Source organism: Sphaerodactylus townsendi, linkage group LG02, assembly GCF_021028975.2.
Source record: "Sphaerodactylus townsendi isolate TG3544 linkage group LG02, MPM_Stown_v2.3, whole genome shotgun sequence".
Classification (NCBI taxonomy): domain Eukaryota; kingdom Metazoa; phylum Chordata; class Lepidosauria; order Squamata; family Sphaerodactylidae; genus Sphaerodactylus; species Sphaerodactylus townsendi.
Genome location: NC_059426.1, coordinates 87058653 through 87084189, shown reverse-complemented (window position 1 = coordinate 87084189; position 25537 = coordinate 87058653). Strand labels below are relative to the sequence as shown.

General features: G+C 39.6%; 2 protein-coding genes across 3 annotated transcripts in view; one reads left to right on the top strand and one right to left on the bottom strand.

Moving 5' to 3' along the window:
* PDE3B (phosphodiesterase 3B) overlaps positions 1 to 25537 on the top strand; it is a 56891-nt gene that overhangs the window by 15844 nt on the left and 15510 nt on the right. Inside the window, exons 2-11 of one of the 2 annotated variants that reach the window (XM_048483391.1) lie at positions 1487 to 1537; positions 3301 to 3549; positions 5455 to 5597; positions 10859 to 10965; positions 12556 to 12760; positions 14098 to 14168; positions 19406 to 19530; positions 20727 to 20864; positions 21793 to 21904; positions 23912 to 24025. In XM_048483391.1, the coding sequence (XP_048339348.1) occupies positions 1487 to 1537; positions 3301 to 3549; positions 5455 to 5597; positions 10859 to 10965; positions 12556 to 12760; positions 14098 to 14168; positions 19406 to 19530; positions 20727 to 20864; positions 21793 to 21904; positions 23912 to 24025 (1315 nt within the window). Of the gene's footprint in view, positions 1 to 1486; positions 1538 to 3300; positions 3550 to 5454; positions 5598 to 10858; positions 10966 to 12555; positions 12761 to 14091; positions 14169 to 19405; positions 19531 to 20726; positions 20865 to 21792; positions 21905 to 23911; positions 24026 to 25537 lie in introns of both variants that reach the window. The other variant, XM_048483390.1, reaches the window with a different exon arrangement.
* The window catches only part of LOC125425779 (vitamin D 25-hydroxylase), a 62976-nt gene continuing 48064 nt past the window's right edge, over positions 10626 to 25537 (bottom strand). Inside the window, exon 6 of the transcript XR_007243448.1 lies at positions 10626 to 11024. The gene's annotated coding sequence lies outside the window, so the exon portion shown is untranslated. The remainder of the gene's footprint in view (positions 11025 to 25537) is intronic.

Here is a 25537-nt window from a genome sequence, read left to right as displayed (position 1 = left end):
GTGGGGGTTAGGGCGCTGCAGGGGAGGGCACGAAAAAGCCAGAGTGCGCCCCGGGCACACTCTGGTCCAGCTACGCCTCTGCACAGAACTGCATGCTTGGCTCAGCTGGGCCAAGCCAAGCTTGCTGTTTTGCACCAGCTGCTGCCTCCAAGTCCCATGTGGAGCCTGGAGGGACCGATATACAGGCAGCCCACCCCTCAGCCCACCACCACAAAAGCTGGAAGTCTTGGCTGCAGTGGAACTGCCCTCGCATCCAAAATGGGTGCCACCCATTTTGTGGGCCAGGGCATTCCTGGGAAGGAGCCAATGTTAGTTGACTTCCACCCAGGATTTGCAGCCAGTTGCAATGCAGCCCTGGCTCCAGTGGAGGGCTTTCCAGAGGTAGGAAGGCGTTTTGCTGTTTTTTGCCTCCCTGCTCCTCTGAAAAGCCCTATGGAGGCAGTGGGGCAGTGTAGCGGCAGCATTGTCCCTGGCTGCCTCCATGGTCTGAATTGCGCTGTAAAGTGCATATTTCTTTGTAATTCATCCCTTTCGCCAGCTGAACATATGACCAGAGGAATCATTTGTTAAATAGTGATCAGGAATAATGGATGTTGGATTTCATTATCCCAGTAACTAATACTCTACAAGCTGTCAGATGTAGATTTTGGTTTCCTCCTTCTGGTAGCAATTTATGGTAGATAGAATGAAGTGATTTCCTGTGTACTTGATTAGAACCTATGTTTTTGCGTCTGTTGGTAAGAAATTACTTTAGGTACAGCTGCCATTTCATTAGGTATCTGGGGAGAAGGAAGTAGGCTATGAAGTCACCCATTAGCACTTGAAGAGCAATGTTTACCATTTCCCTAGAAAAACCAGTTTGATATAGGTAATTATGTGTGTGTGTGTGTGTGTGTGTGTGTGTGTGTGTGTGTGTGTGTGAGAGAGAGAGAGAGAGAGAGAGAGAGAGAGAGAGAGAGAGGATCCAGCTGACTTGTCAACCCATAGGGTTTTCATGGCAAAAGACATTCAAGGTTGGTTTGCCATTGCCTACCTCTGCAAAGTAATCCTGGTATTCCTTGGTGGTCTCCCATCTAAGTACTAACCAGGACTGACCCTGCTTAGCTTGTGAGATCTAATGAGGTCAGGCTATCCAGGTCAAGGCAAATTATTGTAATAATAGTTAATAACATTTAAAAATTACACATTTTGCTGTTTGATAAGATTTGGTAGTGTTGTGTTTTTAAATTTAAAAATTTAAACTTTATTTTAAATCAAAATTTAATTGAAACAGAATTTAAAATTAAAACTTTATTTTAAATCAAAATTTAATTGAAGTGCAATTTTTGCTACTGAATTCAGTGCATTAAAAGTTTTCATTTTATTATGAGCAAAGTTAGAGGACTACAATTCATGCCAATTCAATAAGACTTCAAAGAGATTCTGTGTTAGGTTTTTGCAGAATCTTTCAGCACTTGCTTATTGTCTTTATTTTGTTGTCTTGCAGATGATTCTTTGGGACTGGGACTTAAAGCAATGGTATAAACCTCATTATCAGGTCAGTATGCCTTACATCTCAAGCAAGAAGAAACAGATCCAGTGATGTTACTAAAATGTTATGTAAATCCATATATGTTGTGAAAGATTTTTCAGTCCTTTTTCAATAGTAAAATTTTCTCTGATTAATATTTTCAAATTACAAACTTTTAATTTCTAACTAGAAAAGACTTAAATGAATCTTTCTTGAATTCCAGTGCATAGTTTCCCCACCTTTTTAAAGACTGCACACATTCAGCTGAACATCTGCAATCCTACACACATGAAGGTGCAGATGATCCCTTTCCCAATCATGTGGAAGAGCTCCTCCCCCCAACACACACACACTTACTTGTGTGCATTTGGGGCTTGCTGCATGCATTCAGCTAAATAGCTGGACATCAAGTATTTAGGTGCAACCCTTCTCATCTCTCCTTGTCTATTGTATCTGTAGTTTTAAGTCTGTGGAGCCTGATCACATTTTTTCCAGATCCCATTCCTAATACCAATTTTTATATCTTGAATTTAGTTATTTAAATTATTTTTCCTTTTTGCTACAATATTGCTTTTTCTTGGCTTGTTTTCCTAAAGAGTTCTTTACACATTTTATCCCTTGACGTCTGCAAAACAAAATAACATACTTGCTATACTATATTGGGATAGTATTCATTCTTAAGCTGTCTGATCTCTTCAGTAATTTGAAGCATTGATACTAATACCTTAAATCTGTATATATTGTTTCCTCATAGGTCAACATCTGCCAGGCTGTTTTCTCGATTGCATTTAGGATCTAGATTACATTTAGGATTGACCATGGCCAATTTGTTTGAGAGATATTAGGACTTTATGTGTTCTTACACATTTCTCAAGATTTCACTAGCTGAGATGGCATAAGCATCTGTAACCCAAATATTTGTCTCTCTACTCTTCCACTTATAAGGGTTTCACTAAGGGCAACCTACCTCTCCCTTCTCTCTGAGATCAGGCTCCTGTGTCTTGTTTTCCTCTTTCAGGTTTATTTCTTTATAGGAAGGTAGTTGGTAAGGGAAAGGTTTTTAGTTGTTTTACCATTGCATTTTCCCTTTCTGTAAATCTCCATTTTGTTCTGCAAAATGCTTAATTTGGTTTCTTGTCTATAAATTAAACAAAACCCTTTTCTGTTTAAGAAAACTCATTCTCCCTTGTTCTTTCAAGTGTTGGTCTGAATCTGGACCTTGTTATACATAGGGTTATGACTCCATGGACATATAAACTACCCAAAATGCTAATGTTTGCTCTGTGCTATCAAGGAGACACCTGTGTTAGCAATTACAAGACCTTCATATATATGCCAGTTTGGGGAACCTGGCAGTGGGTGACTTGCTACAGTAGTTTGATCTTTCAGAGCTTTAATTGGAGGGAACTTGCTGAAGGGATATCTCTGCTTCTTCTTCTATGTTGTGGGGTACCTTCACTAAGGAAACACATTTGTCTTCATTCCTGTGGTTTTCATTCTCAAAAACATCAAGGGTGTGTTTGTTCTAGAAGGCTTTGGACATTATTTGTACAGGTTTTATTTTCTGCATGAAGTTTGTAACTGAATTATGTTTATAACTTAATTATGTTTTTGTGGTGATTTATTTTTGTCTGGCTTTTCTCTCCACAGAGGATTAGTTGATATTTTTAATTATTGCTGTATTTTCACATTATAAATAACTTCGTGCATTGATTGAATAGAAAAGTGGGATATAAGTTTTCTAAAACAGACAACATTATGTTAGCTGACAGTATTTTCTTCTGTTTCAGATTGCTTGCAGTGGAACTGGAATTGATCTTTCTGTACTAAAAGAAACCCACACCATGGTGTCTGACCTCCTGAATGAGCCAGGCCTACCCGCTCATGTGATTTCTTCCCTTCGGAACATTAGTAGCTTGATGAGTGCTTTCTCAGGCTCATGCAGGCAAAAAGTTAATCTGTTTACACCATTTCCAGGCTTTTATCCCTGTCCAGAAATGGAGGACTCATCTGACAAAGGAGATTGTAAGCCGCACAAGGTCAAAATATTACAATTATAACCAGAATGGCATAATTAAAATACCTTCAAGAGAAATACTTTGGTCGATTCCCCACTCATGATTAGATGCATGCTCGTCACAGAAAATATTCAGGTTTCCAGCAGAACTCCCCACTACACCAGCACCAAAAACGGATTGACCCCGACTCTGCCGCTTCCCCCCCCCCGCCCCCCCCCGGTGCGCATTATTTAAGAACCTGGAAGAAAGTAGACCTTTTGAAAAAACACGCGCTGAATGTGGAGTGGTGGGGAATTTCGGGGGTGAATCTGGTTTCATTTTTCCCACCGCTGGTAGTGACGTCCAATCAGGAAGCAGTGGGTTGTGCGCGATGCGCGCGCAGACCTTTTGAAAAAAATTTGTGGAGCAAAGATCCACGTCTAAACGAAACAATGTGGGGGCAGTTTGAATGCTTCACTGAGTAAAAGGCAATACAATGAAACGCTAAACGTCATATCATCATATCCACGTATCCACAACCGCATAGGGTTGTTCTGCGCATGCTCGCAGAGACGTGGATCCGTCAGTTTGAAAATTAAAAAAATCCTGCCCCAGCACAACGCAGCAGCCAATCAGGAGAGCCCCTGACCGGATCGCGTGTTTGATCTGCCAACAGTGGGTACTCCTGTCTGGCTGCTGTGTTGCTTCCGTTTATGGGACAGAAGCTGCAGTGGGGACCTTGAAACCGTGCTCAAAAGGCACGTGCTCAAACCTACCCGGTTTGTATCTAGTTTCATTTTTGAAGTGGGGAATCGACCTTTGATATTTTTAGATGCTGCATTTTTTCCACATTTGGTATTTTTTATATATTTTGGTTAGGATAGAAGGCCTTTTTATCTATTGCATGTCATTCAGTGCCTGTGATTCTTATGAGCTAATAGGCAGACAGAAGCATAGGAAGCATCTGAGGAGGAGCCTGACAATCCTTACAGAAAAGCAAGGAATACCAGGAGACCCCTGCATGGTGGATGCCCTGTTCCAGAGGCTGATCCTGAGGAACCTGCAATTGGAACTGCTTCACCAGAACATCCCTCTATTCTCCCCGCCCCGCCCCCGCCCTGTGGCAACTGTCAGCCCAAGACTCAGCCTTCAAGCCCACCAGGATCTGCCTCTGCCTAACAGAGACAGCAGAAGCTGTGGGCTTATGCTGAGATAACCCAGCAGAACTGCAGCTCCAGGGTTGCTGTCCATGGTCCATTTCCTGGATCAGACCAAGAGGCCAGTGAATGTAATCCTTTGCAGGATTCTGGCCCCAGTGAAGCCTGGACAAGATGAGTACCAGGTGCTGCTTCTAGAGCAGGGGGATCTGCTTCCCTCTCAGCCTGTTTAAGTTGAAAGAGAACACTTGCTGGATCAACCATTTCACCAGGCATAAGCATAGTGTTTAAAGAGCTCCCCCAACCTGGCCAGGCCAAGGGTTCAGAATCACTTCAGGAGATCTGATTGCAGTATACAGGACAACTTCGAACTGTTTAATTTTCTGAGAAACTGAACATTCTATGACCTCACACCAATTTAGCCAATCAGTTTCAGAGACTTTATTATCACAGGCACAATACAATATGTATTTATCATTACCTTTATTCCATGACCTTCTGCTATGCAGCTTAGTACACCAATATAAATATTTAAAACATCCAAATGCTTATCTGTACTTAGTAAGATCAGGCAGTTTTATCAATTTTAGAACCTTTTTCAAGTCTTATCTCAGATTCTGTTGGGGGTAATATTTACAGAACCTTCTAGGCAGTTTTAATATAGGTTAACAAATATAATTTGAATTAAATAATACAAATATTGAGCAAAATTGCATCCTGTTGTAGGAATAATAAGCCGAGCTATGTAACTGCTCTTTGTATATATAATTGCTATTAATTTGTTCAACAGGGGCTAAATAGCCGAAATAGCTTACCAACTCCACAGTTAAGGCGGAGTTCAGGAACCTCAGGCTTTCCTCCCATTGAACAATCATCCACTAGATGGGAGTGCAATAATAGCAAAAGACCACATCATGAATATAATTCTTCGAGGTAAATATCTTAATGGAATGCAATTCATATTGTTCTCTAAATCATGTGATATTCATTAACCACCCAAATTGAAAATTGAGTCGCATTCTAGGTAGAAGAGGGACAATTATAAAGTGTTTTGAAATACATTAATAATGTATGTGTATGTAGCTTTGTACATTTAGAGTTGTGATACTTTGATATGGGATTTATATTGATGGAAAATCTTAATTGTGTTCTCACTAATAATGAACCACAGGTTTTGAAGACAATTGTTATTAAGATTGTAACTTGTTCTCAGTATACTAAATGCTAAGAGAAGATTTTGGAGTTCAGCATCAGTTAGAGCAAACCTGTTTGTCTTCTCAACTAGAAGCATAATATTTCTCTACTTAGTTAGAATTTTCTAATAGTGGAATAAGGAGAATTCCAATAATTCCAATAATTGATATATTTTGAAGTCAGAATGGTTGGAGAAGATCGAATTTGAAACCATGTTGTTCGGTGGAGTTGGCTACACTATTTGATAGTTCAGCTAAACACAGAAATTCCAGCTGAGAAGAAGCTATTGGCTTAGACGATTCTTTTTTTGAGAGACTGAGTCACATCCCTTGCGATCACAAGCAAACAAGTATCGTGCAGAATTCTCACCTCCATCTGTTAGACTTCAGGCCAGATGCCTTCCTCGCCACCTGCCTTCAAGGCTGCTTCTTACTTTAGAGACGCAGCCCAAATCTACTAGATTCCTTCTACTTTGCTTCTTATGAGCCATCCCTGTAGCCTTTCTGCTGATCCAACCCCTTGGGTCTGCCCTGCCCTAGTTGCACTGTGGCTGAGGAATGGTGGTGGTGCCCGGCCAGCCTCTCTCCTGACCAAGCAAGAACAGGCCAGTGCCATCACATATGGCCCTTTACAGTTTAGAGCTTGAATCTATCATCATGTGACTTTGCTGCACATTATTATAGAACACACAGGTTCAGTCTCACAAATGGAGTAAACCAAAGGCTTGTTGTAGTTATTTTAGCCTTGGGTCCTGAAATGTTGGGGAAAAGGAGGGTATGTAAATATTCTAAATAAATAAATGAATGCATAATGCTGCAAAGAATCAAGACTACACTGATCTATAGCTTTAGTGCTAACTATGTGCTCTTTAGTTTTGTGTAGGTGGATGGACAACACATTACTTAGGTGGAGCGAAAGAAGAGTCGTGAAGCTAGGATGTGAAAGACAAGGAGAATTAGTACATAGAAAATACTGAAAGTAGAGGAACCCCAGAAGAGCGGTCCTTCTTGGGATTGTCCTGGCATGCTCTTACTTGCAAGTAGATAGAGGAAAATGTCCTGCATTAAATAGGAGAATAAATTAATCTGTAGACCCACAGTCCCAAAAGAGACAGGTTAAGTGATACAGAAAAATGAAATAGTAATATTTTCAGCAGACATGCCCTCTACTTTCAGTTGGTTTTGGTTCTGAATCACTGCTTTGAGGTTGAGAAGGAACTGGATGCATTGGTTTTGGATGCAATTGAATTGGCATGTGCAAAACAGGTGAAGAGCTTGGGAGTGTTTGTGGACTCAACCTTGCTGTTTTGCTCTTGGTGTGGTATCCAAAAATGCCCTTTGTGATCTGTTTATGGTTCAGCAACTCTCTTATACCTAACTCAACCTAATAATCATACTTAGATTATTGTAACACACTCCAGGTCTGGTTGCTGTTGATGAAAACCCAGAAATTACTGCTGGTTCAGAAAATGGCAGCCCAATTGCTTACAGGAGCTAGCTGACAGTAACAATTCTCACTTATTTAAAAACAGCTACATTGACTGCCAGATTGTTTCAGAGTTCAGTACAGTGATCTGGTTATGACCTTTAAAGTCTTTTATGGCCTAGGACTCACACATAAAGTGCAGAACATAGTGCTTTATATCACCTTATACATGAAACAAGGGAAAAGAAGTTTGGTCTATGGCCAGTAGGCATATTATAATTTTGATTCTAAGAGTGCAACTACATGATATTTTTAGTTGCATGATTCCTTGTTTTTTGTTGACTTTTTAAGATATAAAAAGTCACTGGAACTGTGATTTGAAGGGGGAAGATGTACTGGGAGGACTGTAAGAACGTAAGAACATAAGAACAAGCCAGCTGGATCAGACCAAAGTCCATCTAGTCCAGCTCTCTGCTACTCGCAGTGGCCCACCAGGTGCCTTTGGGAGCTCACATGTAGGATGTGAACGCAATGGCATTCTGCTGCTGTTGCTCCCGATCACCTGGTCTGTTAAGGCATTTGCAATCTCAGATCAAAGAGGATCAAGATTGGTAGCCATAAATCGACTTCTCCTCCATAAATCTGTCCAAGCCCCTTTTAAAGCTATCCAGGTTAGTGGCCATCACCACCTCCTGTGGCAGCATATTCCAAACACCAATCACACGTTGCGTGAAGAAGTGTTTCCTTTTATTAGTCCTAATTCTTCCCCCCAGCATTTTCAATGAATGCCCCCTGGTTCTAGTATTGTGAGAAAGAGAAAAATTTCTCTCTGTCAACATTTTCTACCCCAAGCATAATTTTGTAGACTTCAATCATATCCCCCCTCAGCCGCCTCCTCTCCAAACTAAAGAGTCCCAAACGCTGCAGCCTCTCCTCATAGGGAAGGTGCTCCAGTCCCTCAATCATCCTTGTTGCCCTTCTCTGCACTTTTTCTATCTCCTCAATATCCTTTTTGAGATGCGGCGACCAGAACTGGACACAGTACTCCAAGTGCGGTCGCACCACTGCTTTATATAAGGGCATGACAATCTTTGCAGTTTTATTATCAATTCATTTTCTAATGATCCCCAGCATAGAGTTTGCCTTTTTCACAGCTGCCATGCATTGAGTTGACATTCCCATGGAACTATCAACTAAGACACCTAAATCCCTTTCCTGGTCTGTGACTGATAGCACTGACCCCTGTAGCGTGTATGTGAAGTTTGGATTTTTTGCCCCTATGTGCATCACTTTACATTTTGCTACATTGAACTGCATTTGCCATTTCTGAGCCCACTCACCTAATTTATCAAGGTCTTCGCAATCCTTTGTGGTTCTCACCACCCTGCATAATTTGGTATCATCTGCAAACTTGGCCACCACGCTACCCACCCCTACTTCCAGGTCATTTATGAATAGGTTAAAGAGCACTGGTCCCAAAACGGATCCTTGGGGGACACCACTCCCGACATCTCTCCATTGTGAGAACTTCCCATTTACACCCACTCTTTGTTTCCTGTTTCTCAACCAGTTTTTAATCCATAGGAGGACTTCCCCTCTTATTCCTTCATTGCTGAGTTTTCTCAACAGTCTCTGGTGAGGAACTTTGTCAAAAGCCTTTTGGAAATCCAAGTAGACAATGTCCACCGGTTCACCCCTGTCCACATGCCTGTTTACACCCTCAAAGAACTCTAGTAAGTTTGTAAGACAGGATTTGCCTCTGCAAAAGCCATGCTGACTCTTTCTCAGCAGGTCTTGCTTTTCTACATGTTTTATAATTTTATCTTTAATGATAGATTCTACTAATTTACCAGGAACAGATGTCAAACTGACTGGCCTGTAATTTCCCGGGTCCCCCCTAGATCCTTTCTTAAAGATTGGTGTGACATTGGCCATCTTCCAGTCTTCAGGAATGGAGCCTGATTTCAGGGATAAGTTGCATATTAAAGTGAGAAGATCAGCAATTTCATGCTTGAGCTCTTTAAGAACTCTTGGGTGAATGCAATCTGGGCCAGGGGATTTGGTAACATTTAGTTTATCAATGGCTGCCAGAACTTCTTCCTTGTCTACCACTATCTTCGCTAGTTTCTCGGATTCGCCTCCTAAGAAGCTTGGTTCAGGTGCAGGAATGTTCCTCACCTCCTCTTGGGTGAAGACAGATGCAAAGAATTCATTCAGCTTCTCTGCAATCTCCCTGCCATCTTTTAGCACACCCTTTGTTCCTTTGTCATCTAACGGGCCTACCGCTTCCCTTGCTGGCTTCCTGCTTTTGATGTACTTGAAGAACTATTTGTTGCTAGTCTTGATGTTCGCAGCCATGCGTTCCTCATAATCCTTTTTTGCCTCCCTTACAGCTAACTTGCTTCTCTTTTGCCACCATTTGTGTTCCCTCTCATATTCTTCATCAGCCAAACTGGACTTCCATTTTCTAGAAGACATTTTCTTTTTTCTGATAATTTCCTCAACCTCTCTTGTTAACCATGGTGGCTTTCTTTTGGACTGGGTGCTGCCTTTTCTAACCTGTGGAACACATTCCAGCTGAGCTTTTATTACTGTGTTTTTAAATAACCTCCAAGCATCCTGGACAGTTTTGACTCTCTTGATTTTCCCTTTCAGCTTCCTGCGCACTATCCTCCTCATCTTTGAGAAATTTCCCTTTCTGAAGGCGAATGTAACTACATTAGTAGTTGCCACTTGTTCGCATGCTGAGATACTGAATCTGACAGCATTGTGGTCGCTGTTCCCTATCGGCTCAACAACACTGACTTCCTGCACCAGGTCCTGGGTCCCACATAGAATTAGATCTAGGATCACCTCTCCCCTGGTTGGTTCCACAACCATCTGCTCTAAGCCACAGTCATTTAGCATATCCAGGAATGCTCTCTCCTTACTATGACCTGAACATGCATTTTTCCAGTTTATATGGGGATAGTTAAAATCACCCATTACCACTACATTTTTGTTTTTGTTGGCCTCTCTAATTTCTTTTTCCATCTCAGAATCCTCTTGTGCACTTTGGTCAGGGGGACGATAATATATTCCTAATATTAAACTGTCCTTCACACCTGGTATTGATATCCACAGTGATTCTGTAGGGGAACCAGCTCCCCTTGCATTGTCTATTTTACATTGTCTATTTGCATTGTACTTAACACTCTTTTTGCCCTTATTATCTTCCTTAAAATTGCAATCCAACTGCCCCCTGCAGGGATAAATAGCTATCTCCCCCGTGACTACATCTTCATTCACATCATAATGCCAGCAGTTGTGTTGTGTGAAAAAGGAAAATGCTGGTAAAAGAGCTATGAAATTACGTTATTTTATTTGCAATTTTTCTTTTGCTTATCAGTAATTTTTCTTTTTATTCAATATGTATGTGTGCCCAGACATTTTGTGAAAAGGATACATGTTAGCAGTTACTGTTTCATTATGCTTATCTTTTATTCATAAGATTAAAATGATCATATCTGTATTATGTTTTGTTTATTAGAATAACATAAGATGAACATTTTTTTTCTTTCCTGTCTTACATTTAGTCAAGGATCCTATCCAAATGGGCCTTTCAACACAAATCTATTGACGATACCAAAACAAAGATCTTCTTCAGTGACCTTGGCTCACAATACAGGGTCCAGGCGAGCTGGTAGGATGTATCTAGTACTTAAAAAAAAAAGATTTTCACATCTGACTCTTTGCTGTTATCTGTAAAAACATAACATTGTAATATTCTTAGAAAACTGAAAACTTTCTGCTGCATTGTGACTAAAAAAGAAAGAAACAGTGCGGGGACATAGTTTATTACGAAATACCAGAATAACCCAAGCCCCTGTTTTCCAATATGATTTAGTCTCTGCCTGGTGTTTGTATTTTATGGGACATCCCTTGCTTCTACAATAAAAAAAGTTGTACAATATAATGGGCAGGACTGACTGTGGTTGGTAGTGCACTATAAATGCTATTTCTGTCATCTAGAAAACCGCGATTCCCCTCTGCATGCCACACAGTCCTTCCACATTTCTGTTCCCCACATCAATTCTCCATGGTAATGCCAAGTCCTTTGGAAACCAGCAGAGAGTGGAAGCTATTTCAATACCACTAGAAAAGTGCTGTTAAAAGGAAAGAAGGGACAGGAGTCCCTCTGAAGATGTGCATGTGAAGAGGTCTCTGAACTGTGGCAAAAATGCATGGGATTTAAGTATGGGCCAGTGTTTACTTGCACACAAAAAATTTATAACCTGGAAACCATAGCTCTCAGAGAGGAACCAGAGTTTTCAAACAATATTTTTTCTTTCTTTTTTATATAAATAATAATAATACCAAACATGCAGTAGAGTGCAAAATGTACAAAACAATGCAATAGAAATATTTACAAATTTTATACTTTATACTCTTTTACTTCAAAACAGCAAATATTTTTAATTTTTTACAGCTGTTTCTCTGAAATATCAGTCCATCAGGAAAGTTCTAACATATGGGTTGAATCTCAGTGAAAACTGAATCTTGCACATTTTGGAACTCATTCACGTTTCTAAATCAGGATGCTTTGCCACTAAATATATATTCAGCTAGTTACTCAGATTTTCAGTCTTGTTTGTGATACACATATTTATTTAGAATATTTCTTTGCCAAATACATGCCAAATGAAACTCAAGGGGAAGGGCGTTCCAGATGTGAAGTGCCACCACAGAAAATACCCTGTCTTTAATTGCCACTTGTCTCACCTGTGAAGGAGGGGGCACAGATAAGCAGGGCTTGAGAGACAGATCTTAACTGGTGAACTGGACAGTACAGGAGATGGTTCTTCAAGTACCCTGGCTTCAAGCAGTTTAGAGTCTGAAAGGTAACAACTAGTACTTCATTGTCATGACTTCTGTGCAATCTCATATGGGGGACTGTGCAATCACAGGCTTGCTGCAGAGAGTAGATTCATAATCCAGAAAACAGTGCAGATGATTCACCACAGGGTGGCCCTGTAAGCAGTCCCTAACAATAGCCTTGCTACTGCTTTGTGAACCAATTGAAGCCTTGCTACTGCTTTGCTACTGCTTTGCTACTGCTTTGTGAACCAATTGAAGTTTCTTAAGCACATGAACATGCATGATTCCTCCCAGGCATATCCTTAGGTTTATGATCCCTGATATGCATTTTAGCATCCATTTGTGAATGAATGGTATCAGAATGATTTTTATGATGAGTTTCTGATTTTTATTTCCGTGACTTTTTTTTCTTTAGGAACTTCCTCAAATTTAAGTCATTTGAATTCACCTACTAATGGATTTATATCCAGTGGGCTCCGCCAGTCACCTGTAGAATTCCCTGATACTGCAGATTTCCTTACCAAGCCAAGTGTTGCTTTACACAAACCTCTGGGGTGTACATTTAGTACTTCAGATTTTCAGCAACCTCTTAGAACATTGTCATATTATACATGCAGTAGGTAATGTTCTCTTTATTTAATCAATTATTCATCTGTTTACATCTAACATTTCAATAACATTTTGATATTTATTTTTCTAGAGGCAGGGAGTAGAAAGCTCTCTCCTCAACCCGCTTCTTCAGTGCTCATCCTATTTTCCAACATAATGCTTGATTGCTCTATCTTATAGATTCTACGTTCTAGAAGTCAGATTTGAGTCCAGTAGCACCCTAGAGACCAACAAGAATGTCAGGGGATGAGTTTTTGAGAGTCAAACTCTTTTGTCAGACACATTAGAATAGAAGTGAGTCCTTTTATCCTAGTCAGAAGGTGGGAGGGGTATTGTAAAGAATACTTGGAAAGGCTGCAAAGGTACAACATATGATAATTAGAGTAGAGGGGAAATGCTTGAGGACAGAAAATTAGTATCTGTACTGAGATTTTAAAAAATCATATATCTGTAATGAGATTTTTAAAAAATCTATATCTCTATTCAGTCTTGGGTGGGAATGTCGATTGTTCTTCAGAAAGTTTAGTCACATTGGCAGATTCCTCTGACCCCTAGGTCACATGGCCTGCAACAGTTCTCTATAATTAATTGTCATCATCAGCTGTACCTTTGGTTGGCTAACAAGAATCAGGACAACACAGATTTCTGGGCACATAGCTCAGACCCTCAGTTCTAGTTTTGCTCCCTATCCTGGGTTCCTGTTTGGACCATGCAAGTTGCAGGCTTTTTGTCTTGTGGGTGAGTTTTGTTGACTGGAAACCTGAATTTATCCTGGATTGGACTTTGACTGCTGAAAGAACTCAGCCTTTGTGGTAACATCTTGTGTTCAAACCAGATTACAGCTGTGTGGTTAGTCGTTTTAATTAGTATTTTTATTTTTGCCCTTACTGTTCTGTTATTCTTATTCCTTGCACGATTTTAATACATCACTTTAATTGTAACTTGTGGTGTCTTTGAACTCAGGAGGCTTCAGTCTGAATCCAGTACTTTGGCCAGGACTGACTACAGTTACCAAGTTAACTAATTTTGAGACTCACCTTGTAAGCATCCAGCCTTCCTTGAGTTCAGTCACAGGAGAGTCAGAGGCTTGCCCTTTAGTCTCTGGTAGACAGGGTAGTAAAGGGACTGGCAGGCTACTGTGCTGAGGTATAAGGTTTCACATTTAAGTGTTTTGTAATTTATTTTGCTAGCTCACCTTAGGAGCGTTTTTTGACTAGGCACTCCTGACATTGATATTCAACTCGTATTAGTGGTATAAATTTTAACAGGAAGAATAATTTGATATTCAGAAAAGTACGAATTAAGATAAATGACTTTTGTGTCTTGTCTCATTTTCCATAAGTTGCAGACGTCAGATGTTCAAGCCTGTTACAGCCTCATTATCAGAATCTGCTTCAGAATACCAAAGCAGAAAATCAGGTAGGATTTTGAACTGCCCAAATTTTTGAAATAATTTGTTTTGGGGTAACCCCGTGCTATTTCCCAAATATAATGTAATAAGGAAAAGTAGATTAATATTGGTGAACTTAGCTCTTAACTCAATGAAATGTGAACTGTGTGAAACATCATGAGTTATTTCCAGAGAACTTATGAGTGACATAGTTTTACCAGGTTTTTACTGTTTTTTCCCTTTTGATCTGTAACTATAGGAAAACTGAAGGAAAGTTATATGTTGTAAACTATATGTTGTAAACTAAGCCTAGCTTACTTCAAGCTATAGTTATATGTTATAAACTAAGCCTATCTTATTACAAAAATCTAGCACAGAGGCCAGGCACAGTTTCTGGAAGGAATAAATTTTGATAATGTTTTCACCCTGCTCCCAAAGGTCTAGTATATCTTCTGCAGAGCAGGTTAACCCTCAAGTTACTACATCACTTTCCTCCCCGCCCCCAATCTATCATAAATCAGATGTTCTGAACAAACAAAATGAACAACTGACTAGAGGTACAGGGTGGATTGCCTGATGTCCGTGATTAACAGACAATGGGATTATTCTCCCCAGACTTCCCCAGCCACTAACAAGTTGTCTCTTAAGGCTCATTGATCTGCAAGGTAAAAGTAGCATGGCTATGGATGATGTTGGCTTAGATTGCTCTGGATCAGTTAAAAGGATTAGGAAATTCAGGGCCATCACATGGCGAATTCATAAGCCATCATGGGAGTCTGATTCCATTTCGGCTAAGATAGCTGTGGAAGAATCCATGTCAGATATATCTTTTTCCCTACTAGTCACTTCAGCATTCAGCAATTGTGCAATCCAAAGGGATGAAGCCATATTTGAAGCAGTAGAAGCCCTGTGCTAACATCTGTGTCCACTGCTCCATGCAAAGTGGCACATATCTTGGCCTTGGGCTGCTGTGCAACTGCATGGTGGCTAAACCTGGAAACTGCCCCCTGCGGCAGTAGACCTTTGCTGCAAATGCCTATGCTGGTGTTGGGAGGGGGGCATTTGCTGGACATGGAACCCATCTGGGGTCATTGCTGGACATGGAGCTCATGAACATTGGCTCCCAGGGCACTTTCAGGCCAGGAGTGCGCCCTTCCAGACATGCAGAGTTATGCCATTGAAATCACTTTATGCTATGGGCTCTTCTTGGTTTTCCTCTTCTCCCCAGGCCAGCAGTTGCCTCTTTGGAGGCAGTGCAGCAGCACCATCCTGAGTTGCCACTCTACCACACAGACCCTTTGGGTTAGGCTGTTTGTCTGATCTAATAGAAGCATCTAGAGCTTTATGACTCTCTCTGAAAGGCAGGAGATCTACATCACATATCATAACCATCACATCCTCCTGGACTGTGTGTAAGAGAGTGATCCAGCTTGTGATAACAACAACCATGACAACCCACTGACTTTTCAGAAACTTTTCAGTGACTTTTCTGAGCCCTATGGCGATGAGGCAGGATGTAAATGTAATAAAAAAATAAAAGTTCTTGGGTGTCCTGGACATAAGGCCCATAGGGCCTTATAGGGCGACTTGCTGTTTCCAAATGACTCAATTGTGTATATTTGGTTTAAATAAGTCCCATTGGTTATGAACAGGTCTACTGAACATCATTTCATTTGACGATCTTCCAGTAGTTTTTGTTTTAAAAACTTCTGTTGTTTTAATTTATTGCTGCATAGGTTTTAAGGGGTTTAAGTTTTATGTTGTTGATTTGCTGTTCGTTAGAACAGCTGTGTTGTGAGCCCCCTCGAGCCCTTCGGGGATGAGGCGGCCTATAAGTTTAATTAATAATAATAATAATAGTAGCATGCAGTGTTGTCCAATATATAGCAAAAACCCAGAGTTTTATCTGTAGGCTTCCCTTACATCCTTCTTTAGTGCAGTTTCCACTAACCCATTTGTGGAGGGATGCTATGGTGCCAAATTATATGCTTGATATTGTTGATTGTCAGAAACCCTTTAAATTCTGCATTAGTGAATACAGAGGCATTGTCTGTTACAAGCATGTGTGGAAATCCATGGATAATATGCCACCTATGCAATGGCATCAGAGATAGTGGGGAGAAGTTTTGAAGGATCATCATGGACCAATAATTTTTCAGATTTCAGAAAGGATTTAGATTGTTAAAATGCATGTCACTGGGGAAGCCCATTCAGTATAAGATCTAGTCATTGATAAATTTGAAACGGAAACGTTTATATTTATACCCTACATTCCTTCCAACATGAAACTCAAGATGACTTAAAAAGGAGTTTCAGGAGATCTGAACAAATCCACATCTTTGTAGCTTCATCAGGGTTTCAGTACTGAGGCCTGGTTCAGGATGAAGATGGGATAAAAGTATTTAAAATAAATTAATAACCACAAGCTGGCTGTATATGTTCTTCTTTGAAATGGGGGTGGAGGGCTGAAGTATGCCCACAAATAGTTATGCTATTTCAGCATTAACTATAATTTGATAAATTGTTCAGACATACTGTTTACTGGGAAAGCTTAAAAATGAGATGTTTGTACATATGATTCTCATAATCAAGCCCATCACTTTGATACAGAACCAAGAGAGCTATGTACAGTATTCCATTTCTCCTTTTAGGGACTTTGCCATGTATGTGTTTGCAAGTTTAATTTACTAGTATGGGTGTCTATAAAATTCACTGTCTGTAGGCTTTATCTAGCAAAAACAGTTTTGAAGACAAAGTATCTCCAGACTTAAACTAGTAATTCAATCAGAAATTACATGTCACTTAAAAGAACTGGTAATAAGCACTTTTAATGAGTTGTACAGTATGGTTCAGGTTATGTGAATTTGAAGACTGTGTCAGCTTTGAAAAAGATACGTGTACTTGAGAATTATTATCTGTATTTGTGTGAAAAAACTATTTTTCATTTTCAGTGTGTTGAGTATCATACAGAAGTCATTTATTCCCTACCCAGTGGACTTACCATATATACTCATGTATAAGTCGACCCGTATATAAGTCGAGGCATCTAATTTTACCACAAAAAACTGGGAAAACTTATTGACTCGCATATAAGTCAAGGGTGGGAAATTTCAAAAATAATTTACTAGTATGGGTGTCTATAAAATTCACTGTCTACTGGTAAATTTCAAAAATAAAAATAGATACCAATAAAATTACATTAATTGAGGCATCAGTAGGTTAAATGTTTTTGAATATTTATTTCAAAGAAAAACAGTAAACTAGCTCTGTAACTGGAAAAGAGGGTCAACAAAAACAATATGGCCTCAACAATAACTTTAAAAGTACAAAACCGTTAGGGCTCAAACTGTAACGTAAACCAAGCTAAAACACAAGAGTTAAAATCCTTCAAAATCCTTCAAAATCCTTCAACCAACAACCAAACTAAAACACAAGAGTTAAAAAATCCTTCAAAATCCTTTCCAAAATCCTTCAACTTCAAATCAACCAAACTGGAAACACAAGATTAAAAATCCTTCAAAATCTGGATTTTCTTGGTCAGGAGAAAGAATCGTTTGGATAAAGAGAGCAATTTTACCAATATTTTCAGAGTATCTTTAGGAAACCCTCCTGATGATACCACGCAAGTTTGGTGAAGTTTGGTTCAGGGGGTCGAAAGTTATGGACCCTCAAAATGTAGCCCCATCTACTATTAGCTCCCATTGGAAACAATGGGGATGGGGGCACCCTCTTTGGGGGTCCATAACGTTGGACCCCTTGAACCAAACTTTACCAAACTTGGGTGGTATCATCAGGAGTGTTACCTAATGATATCCTGAAATGTTGGTGCCGCTAGCTTAAAAACTGCGCCCCCTGGCGGCCGACAAAGTAAAAACCCTAAAATTCAGTTGACTCGTGTATAAGTTGACTTATACATGGGTATATACAGTAGGTTAATGGCCTTTCTGCATAATTGATTCTCTGTACAATAAGCATGCACTTCTTACTAATTAGTGACACCCTAGATCAGTGATGGCGAACCTATGGCACGGGTGCCAGAGGTGGCACTCAGAGCCCTCTCTGTGGGCACGCGCACACAGAGTTCGTCATGTGGGGGGTGGAAAATCACACACACACCCCACACTGGCCAATAATAATCTATTGGCCTAGGGCCTTCTGTGCTGCGCACTGCGAGCAAGGAGGACCTTCGGCTGGCTATAAGGGCCTGGTGCCTGTGCTTCATGTGGCTAAGCCGCCCATAGCTTAGAGGGAGGCAGAGTTGCAAGAGAAGCACAGAGCGGTGCGCGTGGGACTTGCTGGAGGCTACAGCAGGCTCACCCCTGCTTGAGCAGGTGGGGTGGAGGAAGAGGGAGCCAACTGTTTTTGTTCTAAACTAAAACATCAGCATTCAGGTTAAATTGCCGGGTTGGCACTTTGCGATAAATAAGTGGGGTTTGGATTGCAATTTGGGCACTTGGTCTCAAAAAGGTTCGCCATCACTGCCCTAGATTAAACCGCTTCCCTTGAATCTTCTCTTGAGTCTTCCCTTGTTTCTGTTCAGCAGAATCTTATACTCTGTACTGAAAACACTATTTTGAAACCATGAAGCTATTACTTTAGAAAGACCATTGTGGTATTATGTGAAATATAATTATACAAGAGTGTGGCGATTGCCACCTCCGCCTGCCGGTGTTTGAACCGTCACTCCTATCCCTTCCCGGGTAGTGTCAGACCTGGACAATGCCCCCAGGTTCAGGGCAGGATTCAGGGCTTGGGCGTGTTATCCCCTGCCCTCTTGGCTGGTGTGTTGTTGTGTTCTCGGGTCCCGCCGCTACACATTGGTGGAACCCTTCCCGCGACACCGGAGCCAGGCCAGGATCAGCCTCCTGGATCGCTGCTGGGACGCTACAGCTACTGGATGGTAGATCCAGCATGGGCCAGGTGAAGGGGGTCTCAGGGCTGGTGGCGAGTCTGGGGAGGGGCCTCCTACCCACCCCTGGACAAAGAGTAATGAGGTACTGTTATTGCTAAGTGGAGTTTGTGGGAATATTGAACAATTGAAAAAGGGCAGTTCTGACATGCTTTTTCTAATTATGCAGAAATGTCTTATAAGTCAGTGATGCGGTCAAAGATAGTGTTTATTATAAGTCACTAAGATAATATGTCTTCAAGATACCTTGAAGGGGAATTCATGACCCATTTCCATACTACTCTATATTTAAATAATTGTCAAATGTTTTAAAATTTGATTTTGATTAAAAAAAATTGTTTCATTTGAACTTTTAAGGGGAAGATGGAAATAATGAAATTCCAAAAGACTTTACTCACCAGACAGAGAAGCAACTTGATGGAACAGGAGAATTAAAAACACACAATTGTCAAATGGTTCAGACTGAAAATAAGCAATTTGATGTAAGCATGTTACACTAACAACTACAATGAGGTTATTTGTATTTTGTTGTAAATAGTAACTTGCATGTGTGTTTAATTTGTTGTACAACATCTTGACAGAGTAATGTTTCATTGACTTTTGATAATATGTTTTTGATATGTTAGTAATAGTATCAAATATACGGAATCTTATATTCAACTTGGAAAACAAAAGTTGAATCCAGTAACCATTCAAGACAAGGTGGTAGCAACTACATCTATTTCCTGTGTTCCTACATCTTCAGCAGTCCTTTCCAACCCTAGGAAAGCTGAGTCCGATAACTAGTTGCTGTGTGGGTTGGGAATGCAATCTGGAGATGTAAGGAATCAAACAATGCAATCCTGAGGAGGGAACCCAAGAACTGTGGCTCTCAGGGATGGAAAGCATGTGACTCCATAGGTACCAGTGTAAAAGCAGCTCCTTTGTGCCCTGGCATAAGGCAGGCCATTTATACTCTGTGCACAGGTAGGCCCTTGTGCTGGTGTTGGGGAGCTTCTCGGCAGCATGTCGCCTGGGCATTAGTGAAGCCATAGTGCCAGTACTCCTCTGGCACAGGGGCCTGTGCTAACATCTAAGTGGTGTTCCTGTGGATGGGGCCAGCTTTACTTGGCTTCCTGAACCCTTTTGGTCTGGGAACACTTCCATTTGCCAGCACAGACTTATGCTGGCAAAATCATTGGAGCAGCTGCATAGGCCACTTTCATGGGAGAAGGGGCTGTTTCGCCTTTCAAGCACTGCTAATAGGGACTGCAATTGTGAAAATCGCCCTTCTATAATGTCAGGCTATCCAAATGCTGTTGTAATAATAAGACCATCCATGAACTTTTTGGTAGCTAGAATTATTTCCTGAATGGGCAAGGGAGACCAAGATTCTGAAATACTGTAGGCTTCATTCAGGGAAAGAAGCACTATCAATTAGCCTGTAAGTACACAGGTTTTGTGTATGTGTGTGTGTGTGCGTGTAATTGGTGGTCCAACTTATCTGAGCTGTTTCCTTGTTCGGTTGCTTTATGGTTTTCCACAGTGGCTGTCAAAGGACCAGCAATAAATCATTGTCTCTTTCTGTGTCAAATGGTATAAAATTGGGTCATTGTTGTCCATTACAAGGAAGAATGTAGCATAGGATATAAAATATTGTGTATAGTTTAATTTGTATAATATACTTTCTCTCATACAGCGGGAGGAAGAGCTTCCATTAGACCTGATGCTAATAGAAGACTATGATTCATTAATGGAAAAAATGAAAAACTGGAACTTCCAAATATTTGATCTTGTTCAAGATATGAGAGATAAATCTGGAAGAATCCTTAGTCAGGTTTGTTGATCCATGAATACGTTACGTTCAGTGTGTATGTTCACCACATACAAGCTTATGCTGAACAGTTTAGAGATTTACATACAGTGGTGGTTTGAAAAATTGCATAATTATGTTATAGTTCATACATGTGCATATATGTTGGAAAAATCTTACTGTGAAAAAATGTATATCTTGGTACTGATTATTTCAACTGTTGAAGTTGTGGTAAAGTTTGAAATTGATTTTAAAATGCTGACTAAGAAGAAACTTGGTTAGTATGAACCATGTTTAATATTGAAGCAGTTGAAATTTATGCTATAAAAACCCACAAGGAAAGGACTTGCATTAGGTAAAGGAGAAGGAAACATTTATCTGCAAGTTCACTTCCAGTATACTAACAACTAGTGGCATCTGACTGCTGTTTCCTGTCAGCAGTGAGAGAACAATTTTTCAGTAATGTCTCCTCCTGCTGTAGTGGCCCACTCTGCCCCTCATGGTGTTTATAAGGTTCTTCTAACCCTCAAGGCAAGATTTCAGAGGACTGCAGCTATGAAATTTGGATGTAGTTTTATAGAAAGGTTTAAAATGTTTGTTTAGGAGTTCTTAACATTATTAGTACATTTTATTTAGATTGTGCATAACAATTAAATTCTGCTAAGCTGATGTTTAAAACTGTACTTTTTAAAAGCTGATATGAATAAAACAAATGATTTAATCAGAACTCTTGAATTTGACTGTATTGATAATATATTTGAATAATTTGATAACCAAGTCTCTATGGTTAGGAGGAAAGTCACAAAACTTCATTAATAAGGTATTAATAGTAAATATACATTAGATTTGAACTATTGAAATATTTTTGAAATAATAATCCTGAAACAATTAAATGATAAAGCATTGTGCTTCAACAATCCTTAAATTGAAAATACTTGCATTGTTCTCTTAGGTTGCATATGCATTGTTTCAAGACACTGGATTATTTGAGATTTTCAAAATTCCACCTAAGCAATTCATGAAGTACTTTCAGGCACTAGAAAATGGTTACCGAGACATTCCCTGTAAGTAAGATTCTACAATATTAGACTTTTTCTCCTACTGAGACTATCTTATGTCATATATTTGCAAAGTACTGTTACTATAAATCAGTTTTGTATAAGCAGAGACTATGTTTCTTTTAGTAATTGTATTTCTTGTGAATTTGATCTATTTCAGGAGGTGGTTAAAAAAGTGAGGAAATAAAAGTACAAAAGGCAAAGGCAAAGAGTAAAAACAAATTCTTTGTTAGGAATTTTTTGGAAAGAAATTGACAATAAAATGGCTAACCTTAGAATGCCTTCTAACGTTAGTTATCCCATCAGCAGAACGTACTAATGAATGTGGATCTTAATCTTATGCTACTCCTAGCAGTTCTTTCTCACCTAGGGAAGTTTCTTCCTGGGCTTATAGGACCTATGTGGTCTAAAACATGCTCCTCCTTCTTCCAGCAGCACAGCTGTGTTCCTCCTCAGTTATTTCTGCCTGATCCACACTGTTATTAGTCCATGTAGATCCAGTGACACCAGATATCACTTTCCCAAGGATCAGAAAGGACTTCTGGGAAAAAGCAAACACTGGAAAGATTCATGGTCCTTGAGCCTAACTAATGTGCCATATCCATATTTGGAATGTTGTACACTTTACAGTCTAACTTTCTTGCTAATATGCAAGACAGATTATGGTTGCTACCATCTCAAGAATATCACAAACCAGAAAGAGTTTCAATAAGAACACATAGAATATCAAGGAGCTGGAGTTCCTTGCCAACCCCCACCCCCGCCCCCACCCCCTTGTTCTCCTCTCCTGGCCACTATGATGGGTAACAGTTATTCCTCTCCTTAAATCCAGTTAAAATGTTTTCAGTTCTCCCCACTTTCTTTGGTGCTGTTACTTTTTCCTATTCAGTTTCTTTCTTTCTTTCGTGCCTGCCTCTCACAGCATTTTCTAATGTATATCTTTCCTTGTTCGGCCACCCTGCTTCTGTTCAAGCCATCCTGTCAACAGTACATAGCCCGCTGAGTCTCTAAGCCAGGGGTTCCCCACCCTTTTGAGTCTTTGGGCCCCTTTGGAATTTTGAGAGTGTGTGTGAGTGCTATCCCAAAAATGGCTTCTGCAAGAAGTGGTGCCAAACAGAATATCTCTCTCAGCACACCTCCTGGGAAGAATGAAATTTTCAAGGGGAACAAAACAGAACAACACTGACTATGGTGTCTCCTCTGCGGTATAAATACCCAGGCCACACTGAACAATTTTATATTTCCATACTGCTCACAGATACCAATACAATGTGGCCAAGTTCTGTGCAGTAGCTCGAATTATTTAAATTAATTATAGGCTCAATTATTTGAGTTATAGCCTGCAGATTTGATAGTTATAGCCTGCAGTTATAGCCTTCCAATTTTATTGTTTATTATGTCTGACCCCCTTTTGTAGTTTTAAAGTTTTTATGCTCCTTTAGTATTTATATTTTTGTTTTGTTTCCCTTATATTTCCATACCTTTTCTACCCCCATCTTCCTTAAACCAGTAGGTTTTGCTTTTATTTCTTTTAGATGCATATCTACCATTTTACTGTGTTTTATCCTTTGTTTACCTTATGCTGGTCTGTGACCTTAATAAAGATTGACTAAGTTACTGACACTGACTAAGGGAAACCTAGTTGCTTGCCAGTCCTAATCCACTGGTGGAAAACTCTTTCATTCGAATGAGGGAAGCCAATAACACGCTGTGCCTTAAAATGACCCAACCCCACTTTCTGAAAAGCTTAGCAGGTGCCAACGGAAGTACTAGCAGGTGCCATGGCACCTGTGGGCATCATGTTAGGAAACCCTATTCTGAGCCCTATGTCCCAATCAACAAAACTATCACTTAGTAGAAACCAGTTTTTGTAAACATTATGCAACCAAGCTTTCTACCACAGTAGTGCAAATGTTCAGGGACTATCTGTGACAGATTGGTAACAGGTAGCAGTCAGGTTTTGTATTTTATTATATATAAGATAGTAATATTTAAATATAATCATATTTTTAGATCACAATCGAGTACATGCAACAGATGTTCTTCATGCTGTGTGGTATCTCACAACACGACCAATTCCTGGATTTCAGCAAATGCATTCTGATCCTACAACAGGAAGTGACATTGGTATGAGATTTTTTTTCCCATGAAACAATTTTACCTGGTGAAATCAAATGGATAAAAAGGAGAAGTTACATCTAGAATTTACTTTCTTATTTGAAGGTGGGCTAACAAGCCAGTCATCCATTCCCAAAACCCCACAAGACCACTATCCAAGGTCTTGGAGGAACAGACAGATGCTTTCATTCAAACAGTTTCCTAGCTGGTGGCAGAGGCATCTCCTTCCCCAGCCCTCACCCCCAGTTGGTTTTTGGGAGTTTCCTACTTTTTTTTTAACCTCATATCCCTCCATGAGGGCAAATTCCCTTGCCCAGGTCATCACAGAAGATTTCAGAGTTGAAAGATGAAATGAATACTTGATGTCATTTACAAGCAGTGTGTATCTGGTTTTACAATAATTGATTGAATCATTGCTGACATGCTTGGCTTCCTAGCCCAGGAAACTCTTTCACTTAGATCTGTTCTCCTTAGTGAGGCCTATATCTTCCTGCAGCCGTCAGCATATTTCTAGCAACTAAAATACATTAGGCTAATATTTCATCATTTAATTAGGAAACAAAACATCTCAGACTAAAAATACCTGTGGTTAAACTATTTAACTTAATTAGAACTATTCTTAATTACTCCAACATAAAAAATAGTCCTGAACATTCAGGGTCTTGTTTTAATTAATGTATACAGATCTTAAAATGTTATGTTTGCCCAGTATGACTTGATTGAAATTGCTCAGGATTACACCCAAGGCATTCTCATAGGAAATTACAATACCATGGTAAGCAGTTAGACCCTTCTAATTCCATTGAAGTCAATGAGCTTAGAATAATGTAAATCTGCTTAGAATGGCACAGTAAAGTTGGAATAGAAGTAAGGCAGATTACTCTCCTCATATTTTTAGCACATTCATCTTTATAGAATAAAATCACCACTCTACCATTGTGAGAAATCCCTGGGTAAAATACAGATGCTTGTTTCAAACAACAAAATTACACCATGTGTTACAGTTTGAAATATTGGAAGTTACACAAATGCAAAAACAGTTCTTACTTGGAATTTCCATAAATTTCACCCAAACAAGACAAAAAATTAACAACCATGCTTTTTGTGACCTGTAAATTAATCTATTGAAGTTGAATACATAAACAACTTTTCTGTCGGAAGAAACATATGGAAAAAGTTACAAAATTTAATAGTTTAATAGTTACAATGCCAAATATAAAAACATTCTATTAAAAGTTAAATTTTCAGTTAAAATACAGCAATGGAACAAAAATGATGGCTCAGTTTAAATGTAATTCAAAATCATGGTTTAATTTAATAATTGATTGTCTGAATTCCAATCAGTATACTTACTATAGTTAGGTAAACCATGATCATTAACCAAAGTTGGATCATTAACCAAAGTTGACTATGGTTTAACGTCATGTTTTAGCACAGTATCTTGAATTATTTCCTGCCAATACTTTGCACCCATCTTACCTATGAAGAGTAGGTCAAAACTGAAACTACTTCACTTTTACT